General features: G+C 33.7%; 1 protein-coding gene across 7 annotated transcripts in view; it reads left to right on the top strand.

Annotated features, from left to right (window-relative positions):
- LOC130662341 (coiled-coil domain-containing protein 180-like) overlaps positions 1-26,154 on the top strand; it is a 110,533-nt gene that overhangs the window by 46,327 nt on the left and 38,052 nt on the right. For all 7 annotated transcript variants that reach the window (XR_008988987.1, XR_008988988.1, XM_057461183.1 and 4 more), the window contains 6 exons: positions 2,464-2,557; positions 22,751-22,863; positions 24,884-24,951; positions 25,067-25,109; positions 25,510-25,613; positions 25,900-25,960. Coding sequence is in view for 5 of the 7 variants with exons in the window: in XM_057461183.1 (XP_057317166.1) it covers positions 2,464-2,557; positions 22,751-22,863; positions 24,884-24,951; positions 25,067-25,109; positions 25,510-25,613; positions 25,900-25,960 (483 nt within the window). In the remaining 2 variants the exon portion in view is untranslated. The remainder of the gene's footprint in view (positions 1-2,463; positions 2,558-22,750; positions 22,864-24,883; positions 24,952-25,066; positions 25,110-25,509; positions 25,614-25,899; positions 25,961-26,154) is intronic.

The raw sequence follows: 26,154 nt of genomic DNA, 5'->3' as shown, positions 1-26,154 counted from the left end.
AATCACAAAAAAAAAAAATGAATTTTTTAGTTAACTTTCCTCTTATTTTTTCCCTCAGGTTCACCTGTATTGATATTTTTAGAAAAGATTATAAACAGGGGTAATAAATGGGACAATGTGGTTTTTGTAGAAATCCATAAAATGAGGGAGGGGGGATATTTTGGTTAGATTGTTCGAAATGGTTTGAATATGATACCCTTGCATGGCAATAATAATCAAAATAACATAACAGTTTCTTTGTGTTTGTTTGTGATCATAATTATGAATGTTGAAACAAAAATTGATTAACACTGTTGTGTATAGACATAAGTGTTATTAAAAGACTTTGTTCCGTTTTATTTCACCTGCAGAAATTGATGTTTTCTTTCAAAATCCTTAAATGGGAGAGGTTGCTATTAAACAGGGAGGGTTGGTATTTGGACAAGAACTCTTAAACGGGAGGGGTGGTTAATAAATGGAAATGGGTGGTGATTTTTTTCAAAAATTGCACCCCCCCCTACATTTAGCTGCCGAATAGTAGTTCCTAAATGCTGTGTTTTCTTCGTGAACTAGCTGCTGTTTCGCCTCAATTTTTTTACGGAATGCGAGGTTCAAGAACAAAAATTCGAAGCTGGAATTCGAATGCTGGAATGAACTTCCCCTGTCATTATTATTTCTTTCATGTGTTATACCCAATTCTAAATGTTATAATACCTATTTGAGATGCACATATTTAATCATTATGACAGTGGCAAGATAACAAAGCTATGCCAAACTGGATGACACTGGAACAATGCAAGAAAATTAGGCCAAGTCAATTAACCAAGAAATAATATATTTTTGAAAATGTATTTTTTTGCATGCATACAGACTATAGCCATGATTTTTGTGTACTGTGTATCACTATCGAGCTAACGTTCAAATACACACCTAGGGTATTGTGAAACTTGTAACAGGTGTTTATTATTCATAATATTTTAGCAAAAACTTTTTTCCTTTGTCCCACTTTCTAGAATTTGTTGCTGTGTTTAGTTTTTCTCAGTAAGTTTGTGTAGGTATTTTCTGCATATTTTTTCAAAAAATGATAAATGTTTGCAGATCGGTGGGCACATGGTCAAGCAAAAGAAATAAAGATGATTGGTTTAAAATAAAAAATGTAAATCAGACGCAAAAAGAAAACATTGTAGAGGAGAGGAAAAATCTGTATACACATCACAACAAAAAATTGACAACCAACTTTATACAATAAAAAGTTAAAGAAAAGTTAAAATAAGCACCCAGAACAATCATCGAAGATACCTTAAGTGGATAAATTTTGGCCAGGATAAAATTTGGCGAATTTGGCAAATTTCGGCAAAATTCGGCAAATTAAATACCCGCCAAAATTTTGATAACTGACTCTAAAAATAACATAATTTACTGTTCGCCAAATTAAATCTCCGCCAAATTTAAAAAAAAAATACGTTTTTTTTTTAATTAAAAAAAATGTTTTTTTCCCAAAAAATGAATTTTTTTTTATATTCACAAGTTTTAATATGTATAAAGAGGGTTGTTTATATATGTTTATATAAACATTTGTTCTTATTTTTTAAAACATAAGACATAAAAGTTCATTTCTTTGTGTCATTCGCCAAAATAAATCCCCGTCAAAATAAACATTTTTTGTTTTCGCCAAATTAAATCCCGCCAAATATTCCATTTTGGTCATTCGCCAAATTAAATACTCGCCAAGGTTTATCCACTTAAGGTAGATTGGGGAGAAAGTCTTTAATTTTTGTTTATTCAGACTGAACATAGCAGTTTTCTCTTTATGGGAACAACTGTGTGAACACACTTATGTCGTAAACTACGCTCGATACAACTTTTTCTTATTTTCAAAGTGGTCCAGATCTTGATAAAATATTTTAAAAAGTGTGAGTTTAAATTTTTTCTATTAGAAATATGAAACGAAACTAACAATTTTGAAGTTTTGATTTTTGTTCTATGAAATATGAAAGAATAATTTTTTGGTTACCTTCCCCTATAACAAAGCATTAGAAATTCTTGTACCTGATTGTTCCAAAATTTATTTTTCAAAGTAACTTATAATTGATTACTTACTTTTCAGTACTTTCTGGGTGTAATAAATGCAATACAACTAAGTTAATGATTTTTTTAAAAAATAATTAAAAAAAAAAAAAATTAAAATGAAACAAAATATTCTTCTAATGGGTCAAAAATTAAACTTGTGGTCTGTTTTCCAAGATATTCAGGACCATTTCGTTCTGTAAGGTGTTGGAAAACCATTGGTGATTGGTCTTTGAGCATTCAATGATTTTTTAAATTTGAGAACATAACAACAGCTTCAATTTGACCACAATTTTTGATTTAGACTGTTTTAGGATAATTGACTTTTTTTTATTGTAGCTGTTTATTGAATTCTTTTCAGGCTATATTTGTTGTAAAAAGTTTATATTTTATTTGAATTTTTTATTATGTTTACAGATGGAAGAAATAGACAATGAATTGGATCTTAGACTCTATCTGCATGAGCCGCGCTCAAAGAGAGCTGAAAATGATGTACATGACGTCAGAGCTGGTAAAATTTTGTTTTAACCCAATTTATACTTGGTGACTTTATGTTAATCTATTAATCTTAATGTTCAGCAAAACACATGCCCCTATACATTATTTTGATCGGAGTTTTAGGATCTTCACAACAGAAGCAACTGGTTGACACATTTCTAAAAACAATTTTTTTGTTTATGCAATGCTGAAGTCAGCAAAATTCCTCAAATCTTATATCTTTTCCATTGTTTACAGGTCTTAACAACTAGTCTAATATACTAATACTCTATCTGTGTTTGTTTGTAATAGGAAAAGATAATATGTTCATTTTTGTATGAAGTTGCTGAAATTGCATGTCTTAAAATGTCAATCAACAAACAAACCTCACAACGTCAATAGCATTAATTTAAAATCAATAGTTTATTTTAAATTGTTAAAGCTATTATGATTTAAATAACTTAGAAATGGGGTGGTGACGCCATTTATTTTTTACTGTTTAGGACAAAATTTGTGAATTTCTCAAACCTGGGTCACTTAAACCGAAATGGACGGGTTGATGACGTGCCATTATTGTCTTAATCTTTCATCAAAAACACTTGATCAAACATATTTAAGGCATTGTTTTTCCATAACCGGTTATCAAAACTACATACAATGTTTTGATCAGGGTTTTAGGCTGTACACAATAATGATAGCGGGCTTACAATTAATTCCAAAAATATTCTTTCAATAGGAATGTGATTACTGCTGATGCCCTCAAAATTTAAATTATGGAACCATTGTTTTTCTGAATTAATGATGCTGTAAGGTCTTTTTTGGCGAAAATTCAAAACACTTTCTAAGGATATAATAAAATCTTTGAAATTCTTATACAAAATATGTTAAAATTGTGAAAAATATTTTTCTCTAAACAAACCCGCTATGAGCGATTCAATTACGTTCTACGAAACAAAAGACAAACAAAGCAGTATTTTTTAAACATAAAAATACGGGTACTAGAAGCCACAAGTTCTGCTGCAATGAATTTCGAAAACTCACGGGAAACAATAAAAACAAAATAACCAATCTACAGAGTTGAATGTTTTTCAAACCAAACCCATTTGTGAACCTTATCAGGATTTTTAAAATAGCTTTAAATTTTTGACAAAAAAAACAACAACGGTTTCGCTTTCTTCTTTTTATCACACGCTTTGAAAGATTACACAACTCACTCCCATTGTACGTAATCTAAAAACAAGAAAACATTTCATATGGTGAAGTTTGCTTTTGAGGTATGATAATTTAAAGCTAACTTTCCGAACTATAAATATATATATAATTTTGTCTGTAACATAAACATAGCTGATACTTGTCTATGTTGACATACATGGTGTATGCCAACATAGACAAGTATACAGTCATGTTGTCATACATATTGTTACACGTGTACGAAGTAATATCACCTAATTAATGCATACAATTTTGAACTTATTGAACAGAAATTTAAAAGGTTTCGATAGCTCATAACACTCAAGAACTTTGTTGTCCTCTCCAGGAAAAAATTGACAGGGTATATCCATCAAGATTAATAAGGCTAACCAAATGAAATATAAATCACATCTTTTTGTGGCCAAGTGAATGAAATAGAAAGCGCTGCTTTTTATTTCAGGAATAATTAAGGTAAGTTGGGAAAAGTATATTAGTTATCAGAAGAGAAGTCCAAATTTTATTCAAAAATTTACCAGAGCTTGCCCTATGGCATTTTGAGCAAGTTAACAAAGACATAACAATCAAATCATATTTTTTACTTATTTGGTAGACGGACATCACAAATATCCGGTGATTTGTTGGCACCTTTATAAATTTTTAGATGCAGAGTTCCAACCATACCAACCAGGGTATCGACAGTTTCCAAATCTGGCAAAGTCATTCTAAATTTTTTTTTTTTTTTTTAGGATTTGATTAATGCGAGGTCAAAGCCAAGGGAAATTAAACCACAATTTATTGTCCTAGACACATTCAAAAACACATGCCAACCAACAAAATGCAATCAGCCAGGGGAAATTATACATGTATATTGTCTGTGCATCATCCAATTAGGTTTAATCAATGCGCAACAAAAAGTTTACAAAAATATTAAAAGTGCTGAACTTTATCGCGGGGCTTAATTCACTTCTTTGCTTAGTTCAGGTCAAGCATATTTGGAAATCAGACCATTTTGAAAACTATGCTGAATCATGTTTTTTATTACCGTTAATGATCAAGTAAGCCCCCACTCCCGAATAACCCCCACTCCCGAATAAGCCCCCCCCCATCCCCCTAAAACCCATTTTGACAAATAAGCCCCCAAGGAGGCTTATTCGAATTCACAGTAATTTCAGTATAGTTGATAGGGACTGAGAAAATACTATTATAAACAATTGATTAAATGGTATTTATTTCGCAGGTTGAGGTAGTAATAACACTCGTGGTTATAATATCCAATTCAAAGTTAGGGTGTTTTTCTTTCTTTTTTTTTCAACTTCTTGAACCATATATTTCCGAAAATCTTGCTCCCTGTTAAAGCAACATAACAAGTCCGACCTCCCCTTTTTCTCTTTCCAACCACAAATGCTTCAAGTTTGTTTTCAGGCGCTGCGTTTAGAAAGTTTGTAAGTAAACAAGAAATTTCTATTGGTAGATGTCCGACCAGTAGTGGTACTTTGTCGGTTGATTTAAAAACGCCAATAGCATTTTTATCATATTCGATGTCTTCTTCCCAGGTGTCTGTTTTGCATATTAATTTTTGTCCAATATGTCGTGCCCAAGGGTGAATAGTTGTCTGGAACTTAATTTTAAAATTCATTTTATACGATACTGACAATGCTCTAGTTAAAAGTTTTATTCGCTGTGACAAATAAAACCAACGTTATAATCGTATCGTTCTCGCTCTGAGAATTCGAATTCAAATGTTTAGGTAATTCGAATGTTTTGTTTTTGAATAGAATTTTGTTTCAATTTTTTTATTTTCATTGCGAAAATGAAACTGGAAGAACCAACAATAACTTCTCACAAAGGAGAGAAAATAAGTTCTTATACGATTAAGTTTAAACTTGAAGTTGTTGAATTTGCGGAAAACAAATCAATTGGGGCTGCTGCGGTGAAATATAAAGTTGACCGCCATTGTATTCGTGATTGGAAGAAAAAAAAGGATGACTTTCAAGAACTTTCAAAGTCAGTTAGTAACAAGAAAAGAAAACGTTTACAAGGGGCTGGCAGAAAACCGTTGAGTGATGAAATGGTGAAAAAAGTACTAGAATGGATTGTTGAACGTCGTACGAAGATGCTTCGTGTGTCAAGGTATCTTATCAGGAAGAAAGCAATTATTGTCTATGGAGATTTAAAACGTACAGATACAGATAGGTATGACGAAAAATTTGAAGCAACGAATGGTTGGCTTTTTAAATTTATGAAACGAAATAACTTATTGTTAAAAAGAAAAACCTCTATAGCACAAAAAGATCCCGATCTTTTAGTAGCTAAAATCGTCTCGTACATATTACGTGTTAGAAGATTACAATTGAAATTTTCATACCAACCAGCCGATAATATAGCATTTGATGAGACACCTATTTGGGAGGCTATGGTGTCAAACACAACAGTAGATGTTGTTGGGAAAAAAACTGTTAGTATGAAGACAACCGGACACGAAAAATGTCGTATAACCATTGGACTGGCTGTGAAAGGTGATGGAACAAAACTGAAGCCCTTCATTGTATTCAAGGGAGGAAAACGTGATGTTGAAAAAATGAAGAAAGAGTATGGAAATAGGTGCATAATAGCTTCATCGACAAACGGATGGATGAATACCGATCTAACAGTTAGTTGGACAAATACTGTTCTCGGACAGTTTAACTTTAAACGCAGATTGTTAGCTTGGGATACATATGAGTGTCATTTAATGCCAGTTTTCAGAGCATCTCTTAAAGCTAGAAAGATTGACACCGTTTTGGTCCCTTGAGGTTGCACTAAATATATTCAGGCGCCGGATGTTAGTTGGAACAAGTCGTTTAAAGCATATTGCACAGAGAAATGCGATGAATGGCTTGAAACCGTCGGAATTCATCAAGTAACCGATGGCGGGAATTTGAAACCTCCGCCTCGCAGCACAATTGTAAACTGAATTCTTGATCTGAATTCTTGATTCGTGGAAGGAGCTGCCAGCTGAATTAATACGTAAATCATTCAAAGCGTGTACCTTAACATCGGTTACTGTTGGGAGCGAGGATAAACAGATCCATTGTTTCAAAGAGCATCAACCCTGTCAGGCTGGTCTTGCAATGCTCAATAAACAAATACAACTGGTAAACGAGAAGGAAGACAACCCATTTATCCCAGATGCCAAGGAAATGATTGATGCGGCTCCCTTAGAGACGATCGTAGACGAGGACGAAGAAGACGATAGTGATATTGAGATCGATTTTAGTGTGTTTTTTTATACTTTTAGAAAGATATGTTGTGTTTATTAAAATCGTTGTTTTTATTTTTTAGCACACTAGGTTTTTGCATAATTTTATAAGCCCCCCTCCTCCCATCAAGCCCCTCTCCCATTTATTAACCCCCCTTTCCCGAATAAGCCCCCTCCCCAAAACCTATTTTGACAAATAAGCCTCCGGAGGCTTCATCGATCATTTACGGTACTGAAATGCTCCTTTAAACTTGACAAAATCAGAGAAAAATTATGATCAATTTAAAAACATTTTGAAAGGTTGATAAAACCCCTTTAAGTTGAGTGTTCTTATAAAAAAATATAAAGTTGGTTATAAACAGGGGTTTGTCCTTCAGGAGGGTATAGGTCCCCAACATGATGCCATATTTGACCACAGATACGAAAGCATGGTGGAACACGGCCAGGTGGGGGGGAGAAGGTTTGCTTTAAAAAAAACCAATGCAACACCACTATTATACTTACTTATATTTTCCTAAAAGCTTTTTGCCTGAACAGTATTTGTATTTGTTAATAATTCCCTAAGCTGCTGAGGGTAAAAAGACTTAAGGCTTAATCGATCATTTACGGTAAATTCATCACTATAGAATAGCACCTTGGATAGAAAGAGGATTCTGTATGGGATGAAGAAAATGACTGACGAATGGTTTATTATAAATAAAATGGTAATTTTTTAGATAAGTTTTAGATAATGAACTTTTTCATGTGGGTGCTCAAACACGTGTGGGCTGCTGAAAAGAAACTTTGTTGTAATTTCCCATGGTCCGATATTCCTAGAATATTCTAAAGTTACTAGTCGTTAACCCGTGAAAAAATTCACGCGGTCGCCCCTCCTTTACATGTCACATTTTGTATTTCCGTAACAGGATGCGGACAAGTCAAGGTGTGACCCGGCGTTGAACACTCTGTGGAGCGCTTAATAAGAGCCGTACGCTGTGCCATACGATCAGGTAAAGCGCTTTAGTACAGGTATACAGTATGTTGTAAATCAAGTGAACCGCATACACCATTACAGTGTTGCAACTGTAACATATTTTTCAAAAATAACTTTCCCGCAATGATAGCTAAAATAAAAAAGAGCTTACAAACCGTTGTTACTCACTATATATATAGCAAAAACAATCGGTTAATATTATTTTATTTTGCGGAATAAGTTTTTGCTAAAGTTAAAAAAATAATCATGACATTGGGCTGAGCACTTAGTATATATATACAGTTAAACGGTGTTGCCCAGGCGTATGATGATAGTACCCTTTGGAAAAAAACTTTCTTGCAGACTCTGCTTAAATAAAATCACAAGAAACAGTCCATTGCTAAAACAGCGCAGAGCGGTTAGTCCAGGTAAACAGCCATGCACATCTGTACAGGTGTGATTCCTGAGAAAGTTTAAAAATTAATTGTCAGTGGGCTCATCCCTTGTACAGGTAAACAGTGTTGCACATGTGCATAGGCATAACGGCCTTTTGCCAAAAACAATCTGTTTTTAACACTGGGCTAGCCGCTTAGTATACTTTAATTGGAGAAACTTTCGCGAGAGAAACTTTCGCGAATTCGAGATTTTTCGCCATTTTCGCGAGTTTCTTCATTCGCGAAACTTTATCTTGCGAAAGTTTCCGAATTTCTTCATTCGCGAAAGTTTATCCAGTAAGCTATTTTATCATTTTTCACCAAAAACGCCCACAATACTTAGAAATCTTATTGAAAGAAAGAAAATTTATAACATTTTTAAGTAGCTAAGAATCTTGAAATTTTTTTTTAACTGAAAAATTCTTGTTCGAGAAAGTTTATCTCGCAAAAATTTGCGGGTTTCTTCACGAAATTTTTCTGAATTTTTTCATTCGCGAAAGTTTTTCCAATTAAATTAGTTAAGCAGAGTTGAACAGGCGTATAGGCGTAATACCCCTTTTTAAGAAACTTCATTGCAACTTCGGTTTTAATGAAAACACAGGGAACAAACAGCCTGTCATTACGTTCAGCTAAAATAATCTGTCAGATATTTTATTTGCACAAAAAGTTTTTAGGAAAAAATAATAGAAGTTGTAGCTACCTAGCTAACTGCATTTAGCATGACAATTATTGTTTAAGAATATTGTTGTAGCCAAACTGCATTTTTATACTCTCAATATTTAGCCAAAGACAGGAGCTAGCTATATGGCTACAGTGTCAACACAAAAATAAGTGGTGGGTAGGATTAAAAGCTCTTATACCATACAGAATAGTAGTAAGTAAGGTTCTAGCTAGCTAGCCTCCAAAATCTTCGTTCCTAGCCAAAAATCCTAAAACTGGTGAGTTTAAGATCTGTACGTGACTAAAAACGTGACAATATATTTATTTTAACATTTTAGAACATACAAAAAACCAATATTATGAAATTAAAAAGTTTATAGAAGACAAAAAGGTGAAACAGACTTACAAACAGCACTGACCACCATTACTTTAAAAACTAAAATGGCCATCATGTTTCGGTCCTCATGTTTCTTTGTTGGCATGCCCAGACCGCGAAAGTCTTGGATTGGTTTTTCAAACAATGAAGCGTTTTGATTGGTGTATTATGTGCGAGCGGTCAAAACAAAGTCAGTAAAACTTTCAGTAAACTGTCCCATTTGTTTTCTGTAGCTCCTGAGCGAAAACGGCGATTGATGTCACGGGGGTAATTATTATTAAAAATGGCGTATCAAAATAATGCATTTATTTTTGTCACTAAATTTATTTTTTCTACTGATGGTAATAAATTAAAGTAATTAAACTAATTAAAAAAATAAATTAATCTTTAGAATTTATTTTAATCGATAATAAGATTTGCGATTAAACAACCCCCTGGTTTCTAAAAATCGCGGAAAGATCAAAGGAATATCGGTAAGCCTTTTATTATTATAGAGACTAGTCGTTAACCCATGAAAAAATCCACGGGGTCGCCCGTCCTTTAAATTTACCCGTCGCAACAAAGTGGATAAAAATATATCGCATTTGATATTCGTGCGCATTTTAAAAATTTCGTGTTCCCGTTACGGCACGCGGCTTTCGCGGACACAGACAGAATACGGCCTTTTATTAAAGAGACAAGCAGTTTTGAAAACGGCCACACCTTCCAGAGGATGTGTGCAGCTTAAGCATCCTTTGAGGTTCACATGTCGTTTTAAACTTTGTTGTGAGGGCCTACGGACAACTCATTCTTATTGCCAAATACATTGTTGTTGGTTTGATAGCAACAGTGGATATTAATTACTGTAACAGGTTACCGACTTATTAAATAAAAAATTGTGATGAGCAGTTGATAGGTTGACTGTAACACCCAGAGCTATTTGTTTTGTCTGCGCCCTAGCCACAGGTTTTCCTATAGCTGGCTATCAGTCAGGTAATAATATAGCTACTTCACATTTATTCTACAAATTACTTTCAATTCTTTTATATAAAACAGAGCTAGCTAGCAGCTTTTGTGCTTTACTATGATCTGGATGAAACCAATTAAAAATCAATTGATAATTTTGTATTTTTATATCTTTTTAGAAACAATAAATAAAACACATAATTGTACAAATTCCTTAATCTTTCTTCAGAAAAAGGTAGCTACAGGAACTTTTTGATTCAGCTCAAATCTGGAGGAAGAGCAAAGCAACAAAAAAGCTTAAAATACACAAGTAAAGTCGATTAGAAACAGGACTACCAATATATTATTTCATAAGACGAAAACAGTTTCAATTCTATTATTTTCAAATAAAGTACAATTAAAATAGTGATAAAAGCTAAGCTGCAAAATAATTGATCAACTATTTATACTATAATAAGCTATAATACATAGAAAAGGCATATTTCAGGTCTGTAAAATATACGTGTTTAATATGGCGACTACCGTTTTGTGTTCACAGCATATTCCTCTCTGCGTGTTAAAGTTCGGCCGATGTATAAACAGGACCATTTCTTTAGGCTGATTTTATATGATTTTTTTTTCAATCAAAATTTTGAGAATCTCAATAATTTTCTTGGTATACTTCGTGTAGCATACGTGCTCCACAATTTCGTTTCGCAAAAATCCACTTAGGCAGGAGAACAATGGAAAAAAAGAACCATCACGACTTGGGACGTCGCAGTCCATTGACACTGAAAGGACTAGACCGATGGCCAACTGCCTGGGCTTGTGGAAATATGCGATTTACGTGTAGAGCCCTTATAAGGCTGCCAAAGACCGTATTACACCCTTTAGAAGCTTGTAAATGTTCTTGTCAGTGTTTTAAGAACCTTGAGTTAAGACAAACGACTTGGGACGTCACAGTCCATTAAGATTGGAAGGACTAGACCTATGACCATCTGCCTGGGATCATGAAAGCCAGTGATTTATTGTGGCGGCCTTATTACGCAGAAAATAACCGTATTGCAGCCTTTTTAAACTTATACACGTGTTGGTGGTGTTCTAAGACCATGGCGCCACCACCTCGATTCTGTGTTATTTGGTCTGAAAGTTATATGTGCATTGCAATGGCTTCATTAATTTATATTAAGCTATTACCGTTAAATTAATGTTATTGACTTTGTGACGTTTAATTTGCCTGTCACAGACAGACACACTCTTCATATTATTATAAGAAAAGATTGATAAGGCCTGTCGAATAATCCACTTACGCAGGAGAGCAATGGAAAAGAGAATCATTACTTGAATTTCTAAGAGGTCGGCAAGGAATTTAATTACCTGTCAATACACAATTTTTTTTCTCAAAATTGTTTAACCGTTACCTCTAATGTGAATCTTAACGCCGAAGAAAAAAATGTAGTGGATTATATGTTTTCGACGAACGCCCAAGGTTATATAAGAGTTTAAACATTTGCTGGCGTCAACAATGTCCCATCAATGTGCACAAGTTCATTTTTAAAAATTTGTTTACATGTTGCCTCCATTGTATAGAGCTTGAAATGCTGATCAAGAAAATGTATAGGATCATGTACTTTTGACAAACTTGATGAGGACATCAGCCCGTTTCCGAATCGGATTCGGGGACCAAGGTTTGGGAAATCTACCCAATTTGATCCCAGGTTGTCCCTAGTTACCCACAGGTTTAGAAATGACTGACGTCAGACCCTCGTTTCCGAGTTATTTGTCCTCAAAGTTATACCTGCAATGCAATGGCTTTATCAATCTTATTTAACGCATTAATGTCAGTCTAATTTTTTTTTTTTTCAATCAATGATAAGATTTTATTGTTTTTAACCCTGATACAATAACATGCAACAGCTGACATAAAAATAGAAAACACAATCAAGATCAAACTATACGTTTTATAAAGTATCCAGAGGAATGTTGTGCCGGTTAACTTTCTCAAAATGTGGCAACGTTTTTCGTTCTCCTCTAAGTGCACTCACTGAAGCATGAATCAGTGTAAATTGAATTTTTCTCCTAATCCATAATACTGTCTCAAATGTTGTTGTTTTCGTTTTTAGGGCGTTCTTTTCTGCCAAATTACTTATGAACATTGAGGCCTCTTGAGCCATCCCACCAGTAATGCCAAAAATCAACGGTGTGAAAGTACCGTGATTTACCATCAGAATTCTTTTTTTGTATTTTCTCTTCTTCTCCTTTTCCAGTGTGGAAAACGTCGACAAAACAAACTTGGTTAGATACGTGTGAGCTGTTAAGTTTGTAACCTTTGAGTCAAAAAAATGGTCTTCTGTGCCTTTGCCAGAATCCGATTGTGCTAACGTCTGCTCTTGCCTCTTCGTATTTCACTGCACTTCTCTTAAGATCCACTGATTCTTGGGCAGCAGAAAGAAGTGGAGTTTCAGTTTGTACGTCATTGCAGCATTCGTGTAGCAGATTGGCAAGGATATCTCTTAAATAATTGTGACGGGCAATAACATAGCCACCAAGATGATAATTTAAAGCATGCTGTAGCGTGAATTTAGCTTTAGATACACAAAACAGAGGAGCATGTTAAAGTTCCTAGTTGTACCGCAAGTAGAGCACATACAGAAATTCTTGCTTGTTTGGTGCATATCTTTCTTCTTTAAGGGGTAAAGTCGAAGACAACATTGAAGCATCTGGAAGACAAGATATTTCATTTGCTTTTGTTTCAATCGGATTCATTTTTTCCCGAAGTTCGTTTAATTTTTTAGCGTTGTGCGATGATCTTTCGGATTTTAATTTTTTAAATATTTCTTTTGCCTTCGGGTTGTTTGCCAGATGTTCAATCTGGTTGTTCACACGTTTCGTCTGAAATTCGCAAATCCGTGATGAGTTTGAAAACTCCAACTCTGATAATTCTGTAACGTCTATAATTCCTAGTCCTCCAATTTGGTTGAAAGAGAAAACAGACGTCTTTTATCCAAGCTACATTGACGGTCAGTGTACAGTACTGGTATGAAGAAGTTTCTAATAACATCTTCGACTGGTTGCAGAAGATTCGAGATGTCTTTTAACTTCCTGATGTAATAATTGAATTTATGTCGATAGCCTGCCGTAAACGCAATGTAGGCGGACTGTGAATGAGTCTTGGCAATGTTAGCTAGAGTAAATAATTCCTTAACCCATTTACTAACTAGATTTTCTGTGTAACTCTATTTGTACGCTTGTGACGCTGTTCCAAGGTGTTTTTGTCCTTCCGTCGTTATATTTATTTCAAAACTTTCAAATACGTTTTCGGCCGTTTGAAGATTTTTTTCTTTCACTATTAACCACGATTTGGTTTCATTAGGAAAATAGCCAATTCCTGGACCTGAAAATTTAAATTCTCCCACCAACTCTTGATGTCATGAATTTTTTCAGCTCCTGCTAAATCATCGGCAAAGGGTGCATGTTGTACATTTCGGGAATCAGGTGTTGATTTTATAGAAGACAGCGGTGCGGTGTCAAGTTAATTCCATATACAGCCATTCCTATGGGATCACCTTGTGTCGTAACCTCTTTTGATGTTATTTCTCCTCGTGCTACGATAAACAAACAAATCGTTTGTTGGTAGCAGTTTGACGTGAAAACAGCAATCGTGGGACAATTGATGAAAGTTATGTGGATCATCATTTTTCGGTTCATACTGTTGAACGCTTTCCAGGCATCGTAGAACTGCCTTAGTCTCCTGTTCCTCAAATATTTACCTCATCGCATGCACAGCTGTTTTACAACCACTTTGTTGTCCAACTAAGAGCTGAAAACTACCAGCCGCATTCGTTACATTGTCTTTGAGTCGACTTATGATCGTTGTTCCAGTGATCCTCCTCAGCACTTCACCGATGCCTATAGGTCTTACACCGTTTAATGGTATAAGGGTGTATGCTACAAAACTGTCCATGTTCCTTTCTGTATTTTATGACATGATTTTATGCACATGATTTCGGCCATAAGTGCAATAGCAATTGCAAATTCTATACTGTACGAACCGTACGATTTAGACAAAAGCATCCTCCAAGCGTCAGCGTCCAGCTGCTCCTTTATTTTTGACTGCAGCCTTTTGTATGCTCTCTCTGTCAATGTCATCATAGGTCGTTGGGTTGATAAATTTCCTAGGCTTTTGCAGCAGTAATTTGTCCAAGTTATGTTTTGGATCCGGGTGCTTTTTCAATAAAGGTTTTATTACGTCATCGTTTATTCGCAAAACACCCGAAGAGCTTTCATTTGACAAAACATTGAGCGCCGAATTCACTTTACCCTAAAACATCAGGTTACTAAAGCGCTTAGCTATTGGTTCTTCCTTTAACTTCTTGCTTCGTATAAAGCGATTTTGAATTGCCCCGCACTCTAGAATAATGTCATTGAAATCTACGCTAAACTATTTTGTAAGTCTTCGTTTTAGACATTCTAATTCTTTCGATTTCGATGATTTGTTCTGCTTTTGCAGTAGTAACGAGGGCATTACGAACAACAGTTTCATCGACGTATTACCAATTTGTGACTTGTTGTTCCAGCTGAGTTATCATAAAGATGTTTTTTGCCATTTAACAATTTCCTCGTACAATGCATCTGTAATTTGCTCAAGATCTTAAATAGTATGCAAACCCTAAACCCGGATAGTCTGAATCCGTCCAATGGTTGGTTGTTTAAGGGTGCAAGTGACTTGTTTTTTCTTTTTGCACTTGTTTTGATGGTTTGTTTTTCCACCTTTACTCTGGAAAAAGCGACCACATACTTCGCATCGAAAGCATTATAAAGTTCTCTTCAAATTCTGTTCTTCATCTGCTTTAGTTGAAGGTACCGTAGGTACCTTTCCTGGTCTGTTTTCGTCAATCTCCGTCAACTTTGCGTTAGCGTTGATCTCTCTTTTTTCTACATAACTTTCAGAGAACAGCTTCCGCATTAATTCTTTCATCAATTAATTTTTTTTTTGTTTAAAGAAGTGTATTCGACACTTTTTACTCCTCAAATCTCCATTCGCAATCAAATAAAGAGAATTTGCGTAACGTTATTTTACGAGCAACGGTTTTGCGTCTGCCATCTTTGGAAGCCATTGTAAGTCAAGTCAGTCAAAATGCATTGACATCGCGCCGTGTTGTCGGAAAGATTAGTTTTTTGGCTTCATCAAAGGAAAATGAACACATCCACTTTGCTTGTAATAGACAGACGGACACACTTTTGTAGATAGGCCCCGGCACTCCAAAATGGGATATTAACCCTGTTTAGATCTCATTATTTAGACTTAATTAAACAAAACTTTAAATCAAACTTTGTACACTTATGATAGTACGTTTTAACAGGAACAAAATGGCAGCAATAAATTTTTGCTTATGTCAGCAAGTCTTCAAAAGTTAAAATTTTTTTTCAAAATACCAGTATCTGCTTAAAATTTAATTACTTTAGCTTTACAAGGAATGCCACAGTCGCATGAGAAAAAAAAAACCAAAAATTGCCTGAAAATCCGATTGATAAAATAAAGGTTTGTTGTGAGTTTCAAGTTCTAAGAATAATCCTAATAAAAGTTTCCTAATAAAAGTTATTGTGTTGCTGATAATAAGGATTTCATAGAAATTTAAGGGTTAATATCCAATATCTAAGATTTCTAATAGATAAATATAAACTTGTAAGTATCAAACCCATGCAGTAGCAAAAAAAAAAATATTAAAAAAAATCGGCGGTAGGGCAGTCCAAATAGGGTTAAAAAAAATGTTTTTTGACGTAAAAATGCAATCATTTCTTTAAAAAAAAATGTTGTAACATAATTTAGGCAAGAGTGTGCTAAAAGAGAGGACATAAATTTGATAACTTGTTCCCAGTACTTTTTCCACTGAAACTTTCTTTGCTCAAATAATAATGAAAATGAAGACTTCTTAGAAAATTTCCCAATTATAACAATCATACTAAAGATTATACAGTATCCTTAAAGGTTACTTCTCACCTTAAAAAAACCTTTTCATTATTGTAGATAATGTTAAAGGGGAAGTTAGCGAGATAACCCTTCCAAATAATTTCCAAATTTGCTGTGACGAGTCATAGCACTAAAAATTGATTATATAATATTTTATATTTTCCTTATAAGCCTTTTTATATGCATGTTGCTATTTTTTAGTAACAAACTGTCGACTTCTTCCCCAGGGATCTTTTTCACTTTTTATGTTGAGGGATATTCCTTTTCTCGTACACACTTTCACAATGTCAAAAAGTTAAAAACTGGGAACGAGGTTGACAAGCCGTTTGTTAACATTTATTTGTCTCCTTTACTTTAATAGTTTGCAATTTTCTTTAATAATCTCATTTTACTGAACGCGATTTCCTGTAAAAAACGATTTAAAATGGCTATCAGTTAATAAATAACGTTATTGGCTTGAAACTTGTTTTGAAGTACTTTTAGACTAATCTAATGATCTGATGATGGCGAGAGTATATATAAAAAATAAGAAAGATTTTAGGCATAATTCAATCTTACCTGTACTTTCTAAAGAATATGAAAAAGTAATGCTCTATCAACTCTCTAAATATTTTGAGAATTCACTGATATACAACTCAACATAGTTTAAGGAACATTCAACCTAAACCATGTTATTAGGTTTTAAGGACGCTATACAAAAAGCACTTAACAGAAATGAGATCACAAAAACAATGCTTATCGATTATTCAAAAGCTTTTGATGCAATCGACCATGAGTATCATCTCTTTAAAAATTTTAATAACTTATCTTAATAATCGCCAACAGTATGTACAAGTTGATAATGCGCAATCATCAGTATCCCAGTGCACTTTAGAGTATCCCAAAAAGTACCCTGGGACCTGTCTATGTGTTAAATCTACCGTCATGTATTTAAGCTAACTCAATTCAGTATGCAGATGATAAAACCATGTATAAATCGACTCTGATTTCAGATACTAAAGCTGGATTTCCAATAGAAAAAATCGATACGCGTACTGTATCGTAACGAACCAAAATACGCGTACCGTTATACGTTGTCCAATTTTCAACAAAATATGCACTTTTTGGCGCAAAATATGCAATTTTTGGCGCGAAAAAAAAGTAAACAAATAAACATGGCGATGTTAAGCAGAGAAACTATCTTGCTTTATCTATATTTGAAAGAACGAAATTTAGCGGGAAAAAGAAGAAAATTTTGGGTGAGAAAACTGTTTCTAGAAAGGAAAGAAAAAGAAGAATACCATCTTTTGGTCAAAGACATGCTCTTACACGATCAAGAATATTTTTTTAAATATTTTTGAATGACTCCCCATCAATATGAAATTTTGTTATCAAAAGTCGCCCCACGAATTATTAAAATTTCCAAAAGAGAGCCAATTGGACCTAGTGAAAGACTTTGTGTAACTTTGAGATACTTAGCAACTAGTGATGCTCAGACTACAATCGCAACTAATTTTCGCATGAGCCCAACAACTGTTTGCAGAATAATTGAAGAAACCAATGCTGAGATTTGGAATTCTCTTGTTGAGGATTATGTAGTTGAAGATTGGAAAAGGATTGCATATGATTTTGGAAGAAGCTGGAACTTTCCCAATTGTATAGGAGCCCTAGATGGAAAGCATGTTGTTATATAGGCACCAGCTAATACCGGATCAATGCATTTCAATTATAATAGTTTTAATGGCTGTTTGTGATGCAAACTATTCATTTACATTGGTAGATATCGGAGACATTGGTAGAAACAGTGACAGTGGTGTATTTTCAAATAGTGCTATCAGTGAAGCATTTGCTGAACAAAAACTTGGAATACCAAATCAAGAAATTATGCATAACAGTAATGTTTCTCTTCCTTATGTTTTGGTCGGTGATGAAGCATTTCCTTTAAGGGAAAATTTGATGAAGCCATTTCCAAAAGAATTTTTAGGGCAAAAGGAAAGAATTTATAATTACAGGTTATCTCGAGCAAAATACCTTTGGTATTTGTGCTTCTAGATTTAGAATTTTCAGACGCCCTATAAATGCCAGGGTTCACGTTGCTGTTAATATCACTAAGGTTGTAGTAGCTTTGCATAATTATTTGATGACAGAGAGATGCTTCCAGTCAAGTAATTACTGTCCACCTGGGTATGCTGATACACAAAATAGACCTGGAGACTGGAGGCAAGCTATTGGTCAAACCGATGCATTGCAGCCCATCAAAGAATGCTAAAAAGGTTCGTGAACAGTTCCGCGATTATTTTGTTTCACCAGAAGGGCAAGTTAATTGGCAATGGGATATGATATCAAGAACATAAAAAACATTATACAGATTAAAGGCAATGTGTGTACACAAAGCAAAGGACCCTCGAAAAACTAAACTAAAAAGGCTTGTGTTCAATTATAATTTATGTTACTGAGAAGTGTTTTTCCAAAGAAAATTAAATCAAATGATATATACACCATTTAAAAATGGTCGTTTTATCAGAGCCCTTTCTGTATAAACACACATTGTCTTTTTAACAATTTTATTATATATATGTACGTTTAAAATTTTTAAAATCTTTTTTTTTGATGTTGTTAATGATCTTTGTAAACATGAAACAAAACAATATTATTTTACAGGAACAAGTTTTCAAAAAACACCTAAAATGGTGGAAGCTGAAAATAGTCATCATCGTCCTCGTATCCTAGGAGAACGCGTGATTTTAATTCTTGCCTCTTTATTCTGTTTCTTAGTCAGTGACTTTATTTGTCCAATTAAGCTTTTACAGAAAAGTACATCAGAATCATTGTTTTCTTTTTGATCGTGCTGAAGTGAGTTTATCAAAATTTCATCAATATCAGATGTCTTCTGCTTTTTTGTCTTCCTTTGGTCTTGTTTGTTTGAAACAGATTGTGAATCTGCTGGGGGTGGTACGTCATAAAGTTATTGAATAAAATATCTCCATTTAACGACTGATTATCAGAGCTGGCGTCTGGTAGATTAGTCTCTTTCGGTTTTGTTGTTAAAATATCACGCAAAAATGACAACTCCTTGAAATATTCACAAACAGGCAGTTTTTTCACTCCGGATCCTGACCTTGTTTCCCTTTCTCTTTTCCTTAAACATCGACGATAGTTGTCACGTAACTTCTCAAATGTTTTCTTGCATTTACTTTCTAAAAAAAAAATTTTTGTTTACATTATATATAAACAGTATTACATTTTATTAAGTAAATAATAATATAGGTTTATCATTCAACTTTTACAAATCTCAAAAAATTCCATTGACTCATATTATTTGTTTTGCTCAGAAAAGAACATTGATTACAGTATACAATGCATGTAAAAATGTTTATTTCCTGGTAATAAGCAGAAAAAACTCTTTTCCATGCTTCTATTTTCTTAAATTTGTCTTTATGAGAATGTGATGAAACATCCCAAATGCAAGGATATTTCCTGACCTCTTCTAAAATCTTTTCTGAAACATCACCAGTAATATCTCTTCCAGCAGGGAAATTATCTTCATGACTTTGATGTTGATCTTGTGTTTTTTATCAACACAACTTGTATCACAAGTGAGAAGGTTTTATGGAAGATTCGACGCCCTTTTGTTTACAATCTCCAAAACATAAATTGCTGAGCAAGCAAGAAGTATTCAACGGTTTTAATTGGTTTAAAATATTTTTCTTATTGTTTGGTACGTGTCAAAAGTTAAAATGAATTTACGCATTTTTTTTTGTTAAAATGATTTTACGCATTTTTTCCAAAATATATTCATTGCGCATGCTCATCGATACGATCCGTGTCGATATGCGTATTATTTTTTCTATTGGAAATCCAGCTTAAGCCTACAATACCATCATTGCATAATGATATCTGACATTTTTGTTCATGGTCAGGAAGTAACGATCTTGTACTCAATAATGCTAAACTAAAGAGTATTGTTTTCTTATCAAGAATACGTAACACAGACTTTAGTTACCTTCTACGATTAAAAGGAAAATCGATGGAACAAGAATCGTCAACCAAGTTACTTGGTATAATATTGGAGCACCTAACATGGAATGAGCATTTTAAACGCTGTCACAAAGTCGACCTACAACGTATTGCTAATATCAAGACGTTAAATAAAGTTCGTAAATGTCTGGCAGAGTCCCTCATACTTTCTGGACTAAACTAATGTGTTGGTTACGGTTACATTCCGAAATATCTGCAGACTACAAAGAGTGTAAAATTGTACCGCCGGATATTGCCAACCTTAGCTGGCTCCCTATTGTGAAAACACCGAAAATATACTTGTGTCTCGAGCGTTTGTAGATAAAAAATAGCCAGCTTACCTTTAAATAGAGACTGTAAAACATCGAAGAAATCTTTGATTAAGTAGTTCTGACCTCCAGATTGACTATTATGAGAAAAACACTTTCCAAGACCAGGCTACTAATTTTAATAATTTACCATAAAATATTTGCTCATGTGATACTAAAGGTTTATTTAACAAGCGTCAAGAAAATTTTACAAGGATAAGGTTCTTTACCAGGTATTAACCCTATTCGGTCCGGGGGGGGGGCGGATTCCGCCCCCCCTGACGGTTTTTTTTTAATAACTTCTGATTGCTTTGTTATATGGTTATGATACGTACTGAGTTTCAACATTTATCTATTAGACACCTGCATGCTAATTTTTTAGGTCCCATACCTTTCAGAGGCTTTGATATTGGCCATTACTCGAAACTACCCCTAAAAATCTCTATGAAATCCTTATAATGGGGAAAATATAATAACTCCTGTTAGGATTATCCTTAGAACTTGAAACTTGCAACACAACTTTGTTTCATCAAGAAGAATCATTTGGAATAATTTGAACACGTGACTAATCCGATTTCCCGATTTTGTCGGATTTTACCCGAAAATCGGAAAAAAACGGATTTTCGGTCAATTTTTGGCAATTTTTTATCCGATCCATGTAAAAACTGCAGAATCCGCCCCCCCCCCCCCCGGTCATAGTATGTTCGAAAAACCCCGGACCGAATAGGGTTAACATCGTAATATTTTCACACATAATATTTTACATCTATTGTTATTCTTAGTAAATTAAATTTTCATATATTTTTTACAAATTTTTATATCCTCTGATTTCCCTATTAGTTACCCCTGCCATTTGTACACATTCTTAATTTTGATTTTCGACTGGCTCTTTTACATCTATATCTTTTTTCGATCGTTTCCAGGGTCAAGCTGTTTAATTTTCCTACAATTTAATTTTCTCCTCTTTTAATGTAACGAATTTTATTATAGGGAGTCAAAACAATTCTATTGAAATCTGGATTTATGTTAATAATAATAATAATAATAATAATAATAATAATAATAATAATAATAATAATAATAATAATAATAATAATAATAATAATAATAATAATAATAAATTTTTTGAACATTTGACTTATATTTTTAATTTTCATGGATACAACTGGAAATATAAGTTCTGCTGTGTACACTTATAAAAAGGACAGCAGATAAAGATAATTACACAAAATTAATTATTAGGCTTTTCCACCAGTTCTTATTTTGTCTATTAATTACATAACAGGAACATTTGCAAGCAACCTTGTTGCATTTAAAAATCATTCTATTTACATCATTTCTATTGCCTCAGCAAGCTAGTAAGCTTCTTCATCGCAGGAGGAAACGAATTCCACGTAACTAAATTCGACGACGTCGAAGTTCTTATCAATTATGTACTCCGTATGTTTTCGTACTTTCTGATTTTATATTCATGTGACTTCGCTAAATTGATCTCGAAACAAATCGTTAGCTCGATAATATAATAGGTGTTGTCTTTTACAAAGAAAATGTCTTGTTTGACAATTTCGAACAGGTTTGATGGGTTGAGATATAATAATAAACGTTCTTACACACAGAAGGAGACAATACATACCGATGCAACTAATTTTATATGTTTCTTTTTGCAACCCGAAAAAATTTACAGACAATCGATGCTCATATTTTTTGAATCAGCATGCAGAACAAAAGTTTTTGTTGTTTACTACGTCGTTATTAAAATGTATTATAATTATGTATCATCCAATAACAGTACCAAGAGCAGTAGCAAATATCTGACGAATTTTAGTTTTCTATTTATTGGTACAATTTCCTTCTTATTGGTTGCTAATATTTTCTACATCTTTTCAAATTTTATTTAATTTCTTTCCCGTCCCACCTAAATATATTTTTAAAGCAAGCAGAAGTTATTTTTCAAAGTCCCTACTATATCATTTTGTTTTCGTTCAAGTCTGCAACTAATTTTTGATTTCTTAGCTTCCTTTTGGTTTTTATGAGTTGTTGTTTTTATATCGCACTATATTTAGTTTTGTAAATTGTATTCTCAAATCCATGATTACAATGATTGTTTAAAATATTAGGTGTGATTTTGAACTTCTGTGAAAGCTTATTACTATTATCTGTTTTGGTATTTTTTCCAGAGGAACTTGTGTTACATAGAGACAGAGTTGAACAGCATTGTTTGGGTATATCTGAAACGCTTTCATCTTTAAAGATTGGCTACCAAGATATGTTGCGTGATCATGTACACGAGGTATTTGCCTTTTCTTCATACACATACTCATTTTTCATTTTAAAACTGGACAGTAAACATGTCTGTTTCTTGATTTATTCATTCATTCATTCACAAACATAGATGAGATTAGGAAAAAACATTGAGCAGGTAATAAGATACAGGCATGAATGGATGGACACATATGCTATATGATTCTCAAAATTGAAGAGAAATAAGTCTTCAAAATAGATTTAAATTTCATAAAATCCTCTCCTTTCCTCGCCCATAATGGCAAATTGTTGTAAATTTTTGCTCCCCGATAATTAATGATTTTTGCCGAATTCTGTTTTGCACTTCGGAAGTTTTAACATCTCTCTGTTATTTCTTGTATTTATGCTGTGGTCAGTAACGTTGAAATAATTATTAAAATTTAAACAAGTATCGTTGTTTATGCATTTTCAGACAAATAGACAGGAGAGGCTTCTCAATTTCTCACACTGCGTCATTGTCATATTTAAGGAAATTAACGAACAACATGTAAATAGATGCGTTATCATACAGTTGTAGATCGACAAAGCTGAATTTGATTCAAGAAGGTATCTAAGTCTGGCAATCAGTCTAAGTCGTTCAGAAAATTTTCAATAGTTCGCGGCAAACTGTTCTTCTATGTCAAGTGTTTCGTGTACATACACTCCAAGATACATGTACGACTTTGTAATATTGACCACATCATGTTTAAATCGTATTTCTAAAGGTTTGCTAACTTTTAAAAAACGTTTCGAACTATCAAACAACATAACCTGCGTTTTCCCTTTTGTAAGATTAGGGATTAGGATCATTTAAGCCGAGCCATTTCCCAAGATTTTTCCCAAAATGTTTACTACTGAAATAAATCACTGTGTCACCAGCGTACTTGATAATACCGGATTTTTTTTTGATATCAACAACGTCCTTTATTAACAAAATGAACAGCAAGGGACCTAGTATAGATCCCTCAGGAACTCTGTTGCTTACTCCATGCTGTTCAAACAAAGTTGATTTGATCCGAATGCACTGCTATCTGTAACTGTGAAACTATTTTAATTCATTATCATTAATACCATGGTTACTTACTCAGTAGACTGGCGTTGTTAACAGCTTCAAACGCTTTAGATAAAACTACAAAAACAGCTCTAAATAATTCTTCACAGTCAATGGCCGATCTAATATCATCAACAAAAATACTCGCAGCCAATTCCGTAGATTTACATTTGCGAGAGCCAAATTGTGCGGATGATAAATCTTGTTTTCCTCAAGATAATCTGAAATTTGACACTGTACTGCTTTTTCCGTAATTTTGAAAACAACTGTCAGTAACGGATTTGGCCTACAGTATTCAATGCAGGTATCTGTTCCTGATTATGAATAGGCATAGGTGTTGTTTTTTTCCATTCGATTGGTAGTGCTTAAAGATTTTAGTTTATTATTTTGGCCACTGGTTTAGTGATGATAGCAGCAGTATCTTTAAACAAGGACGGTGGTAAATTATCTATACCCGCTGATTTTTTTCTTTAAGGTTTTTCAGGGTAATTTGCGGCAGATCGTTACATGGGTTCTCAAGCAAGAGTTAATAAGTGGTATTGTTTTCTCTTTAATACGCTTGGCGATGCTTGAAAAATATGTAATGAAACCGTTAGCTATTTTCCTTGGCTCATCACTACTGATTCCATCTACTTCATCTTTTATCGATAGGGTTTTTTTTGCGTTTTTACGGAGATTGTTATTTATGAATTTCGATTTCTTAACCTTATTAAAACCTGTTCTTTTAGGGGCTTCAAATGTCTGGCAGTTGGGAGAGGGGGTTTATAGAAGCACTGCTATCCGCATCACGTTTAGATTTGTCGATACCATATATTGTTCATAATCTTTATATTGACAATCCTTTATGCGATCAACAGCAATGTCCAAAACATGAGCCATAAAAAGAAATAAAATTGATTATAACAAGGGTTGTGGCATATGTTTGGATCTCTTTCCATAAACGAAAAAATGTGCTTTAATAAAAGATCGATTTTTTTAGAATGAAACATTCAAACGCTCAGTTGAAGAACTGGTAGTAACTTTTAATAATGCAACAAATACGAATGAGTAAGATGCACAACATTTCAATATATTGTGACATGCTTTTTTAACTGTAATCGAAAGATTTTGTGACATGCAATATTATAGAGAACGTGATGACTAAAAGTTTTTGTTATTTCAGGTTAAAAGCTATGCAAGACCAAGTAAATGGGAAGTTAGACCAGGTAAATATTTTTACAAGAAAACATGTCGTTGACAAAGAAATAATTTACATGATAAATAATTGTATATTTACTTAGTCAACAGAATTTTTTGCTTAAGTAGCAATAGTTTTCACATTATCAATAAGTGTTTTTACATTGATAGCAAGTTTTGTTGCGTTATTAAACAAGTGTCTTCGCGTTGCGAACGAGTGAGTGTCTTCACGTTGTCAACAAGTGTCTTTACGCTGTCAACACGTGTCTTCACGGCATAAACAAGCGTCTTCATGTTGTCAACAAGTGTCTTCATGTTGTCAACAAGTGTCTCTACGTTTAATAGATGTTATCTTGTTGTTGTATATTTTTTGCTGTAGTAAACAATATTCTTAATGTGCGATGTCATATCTTTATTTTATTTTTTTAGTATGTGGAGATCATCCGTGCGTCAGTGCGTCATTTTCATTTTAACTTAGATGATACGCTAAACAAATTGAGAAACTCAAATGCACAATTCAGAAAAGCTTTGAAGTGAGTTTGCATTTAGCACCAAATATTTTTTTTATCGTACAAATGCTTAAACCAGATGTTGCAATCGTTTACTACTAATTTTGAGTTGTCATCTGCAAATATTATTAATTAGCAAAAACATTTGATGATAATTGGTGGACTTAACGTTTCAACTATTGTTTGGTACAACGCCATCGTTGTGTGTATTTAATTAGGCTTAGATCAAATATTGTTAATGTCTACCTGGTGGGTATCTTATAGAAAAAATGATGCTTAAGTGCAGCTTTATAACCCAATGTTTTTTTAGAATATTTTCTGAAGGAGGAAACTTCTCACCTGAAGAAGTAGAGGAATTTCGAAAGCGCTTAGTAAGTAGACTTGCATACCAATTTTTATCTCACATGTCAAGGAGCTTAAAAAAATTGATAAGCACCCTGAGTGCTTATCAATTTCTTAAATTTAAGGAAGTGCGTTTATTACATATTTTGGTCTTCAGATACAGCTCTAATGGAAGGAAGATGCTGATAAAGGACTTGTGCTAATTCCACCAACTGATTACACT

Source organism: Hydractinia symbiolongicarpus, chromosome 10 (genome assembly GCF_029227915.1).
Source record: "Hydractinia symbiolongicarpus strain clone_291-10 chromosome 10, HSymV2.1, whole genome shotgun sequence".
NCBI lineage: Eukaryota > Metazoa > Cnidaria > Hydrozoa > Anthoathecata > Hydractiniidae > Hydractinia > Hydractinia symbiolongicarpus.
This window is presented reverse-complemented; position numbering and strand designations above follow the sequence as displayed.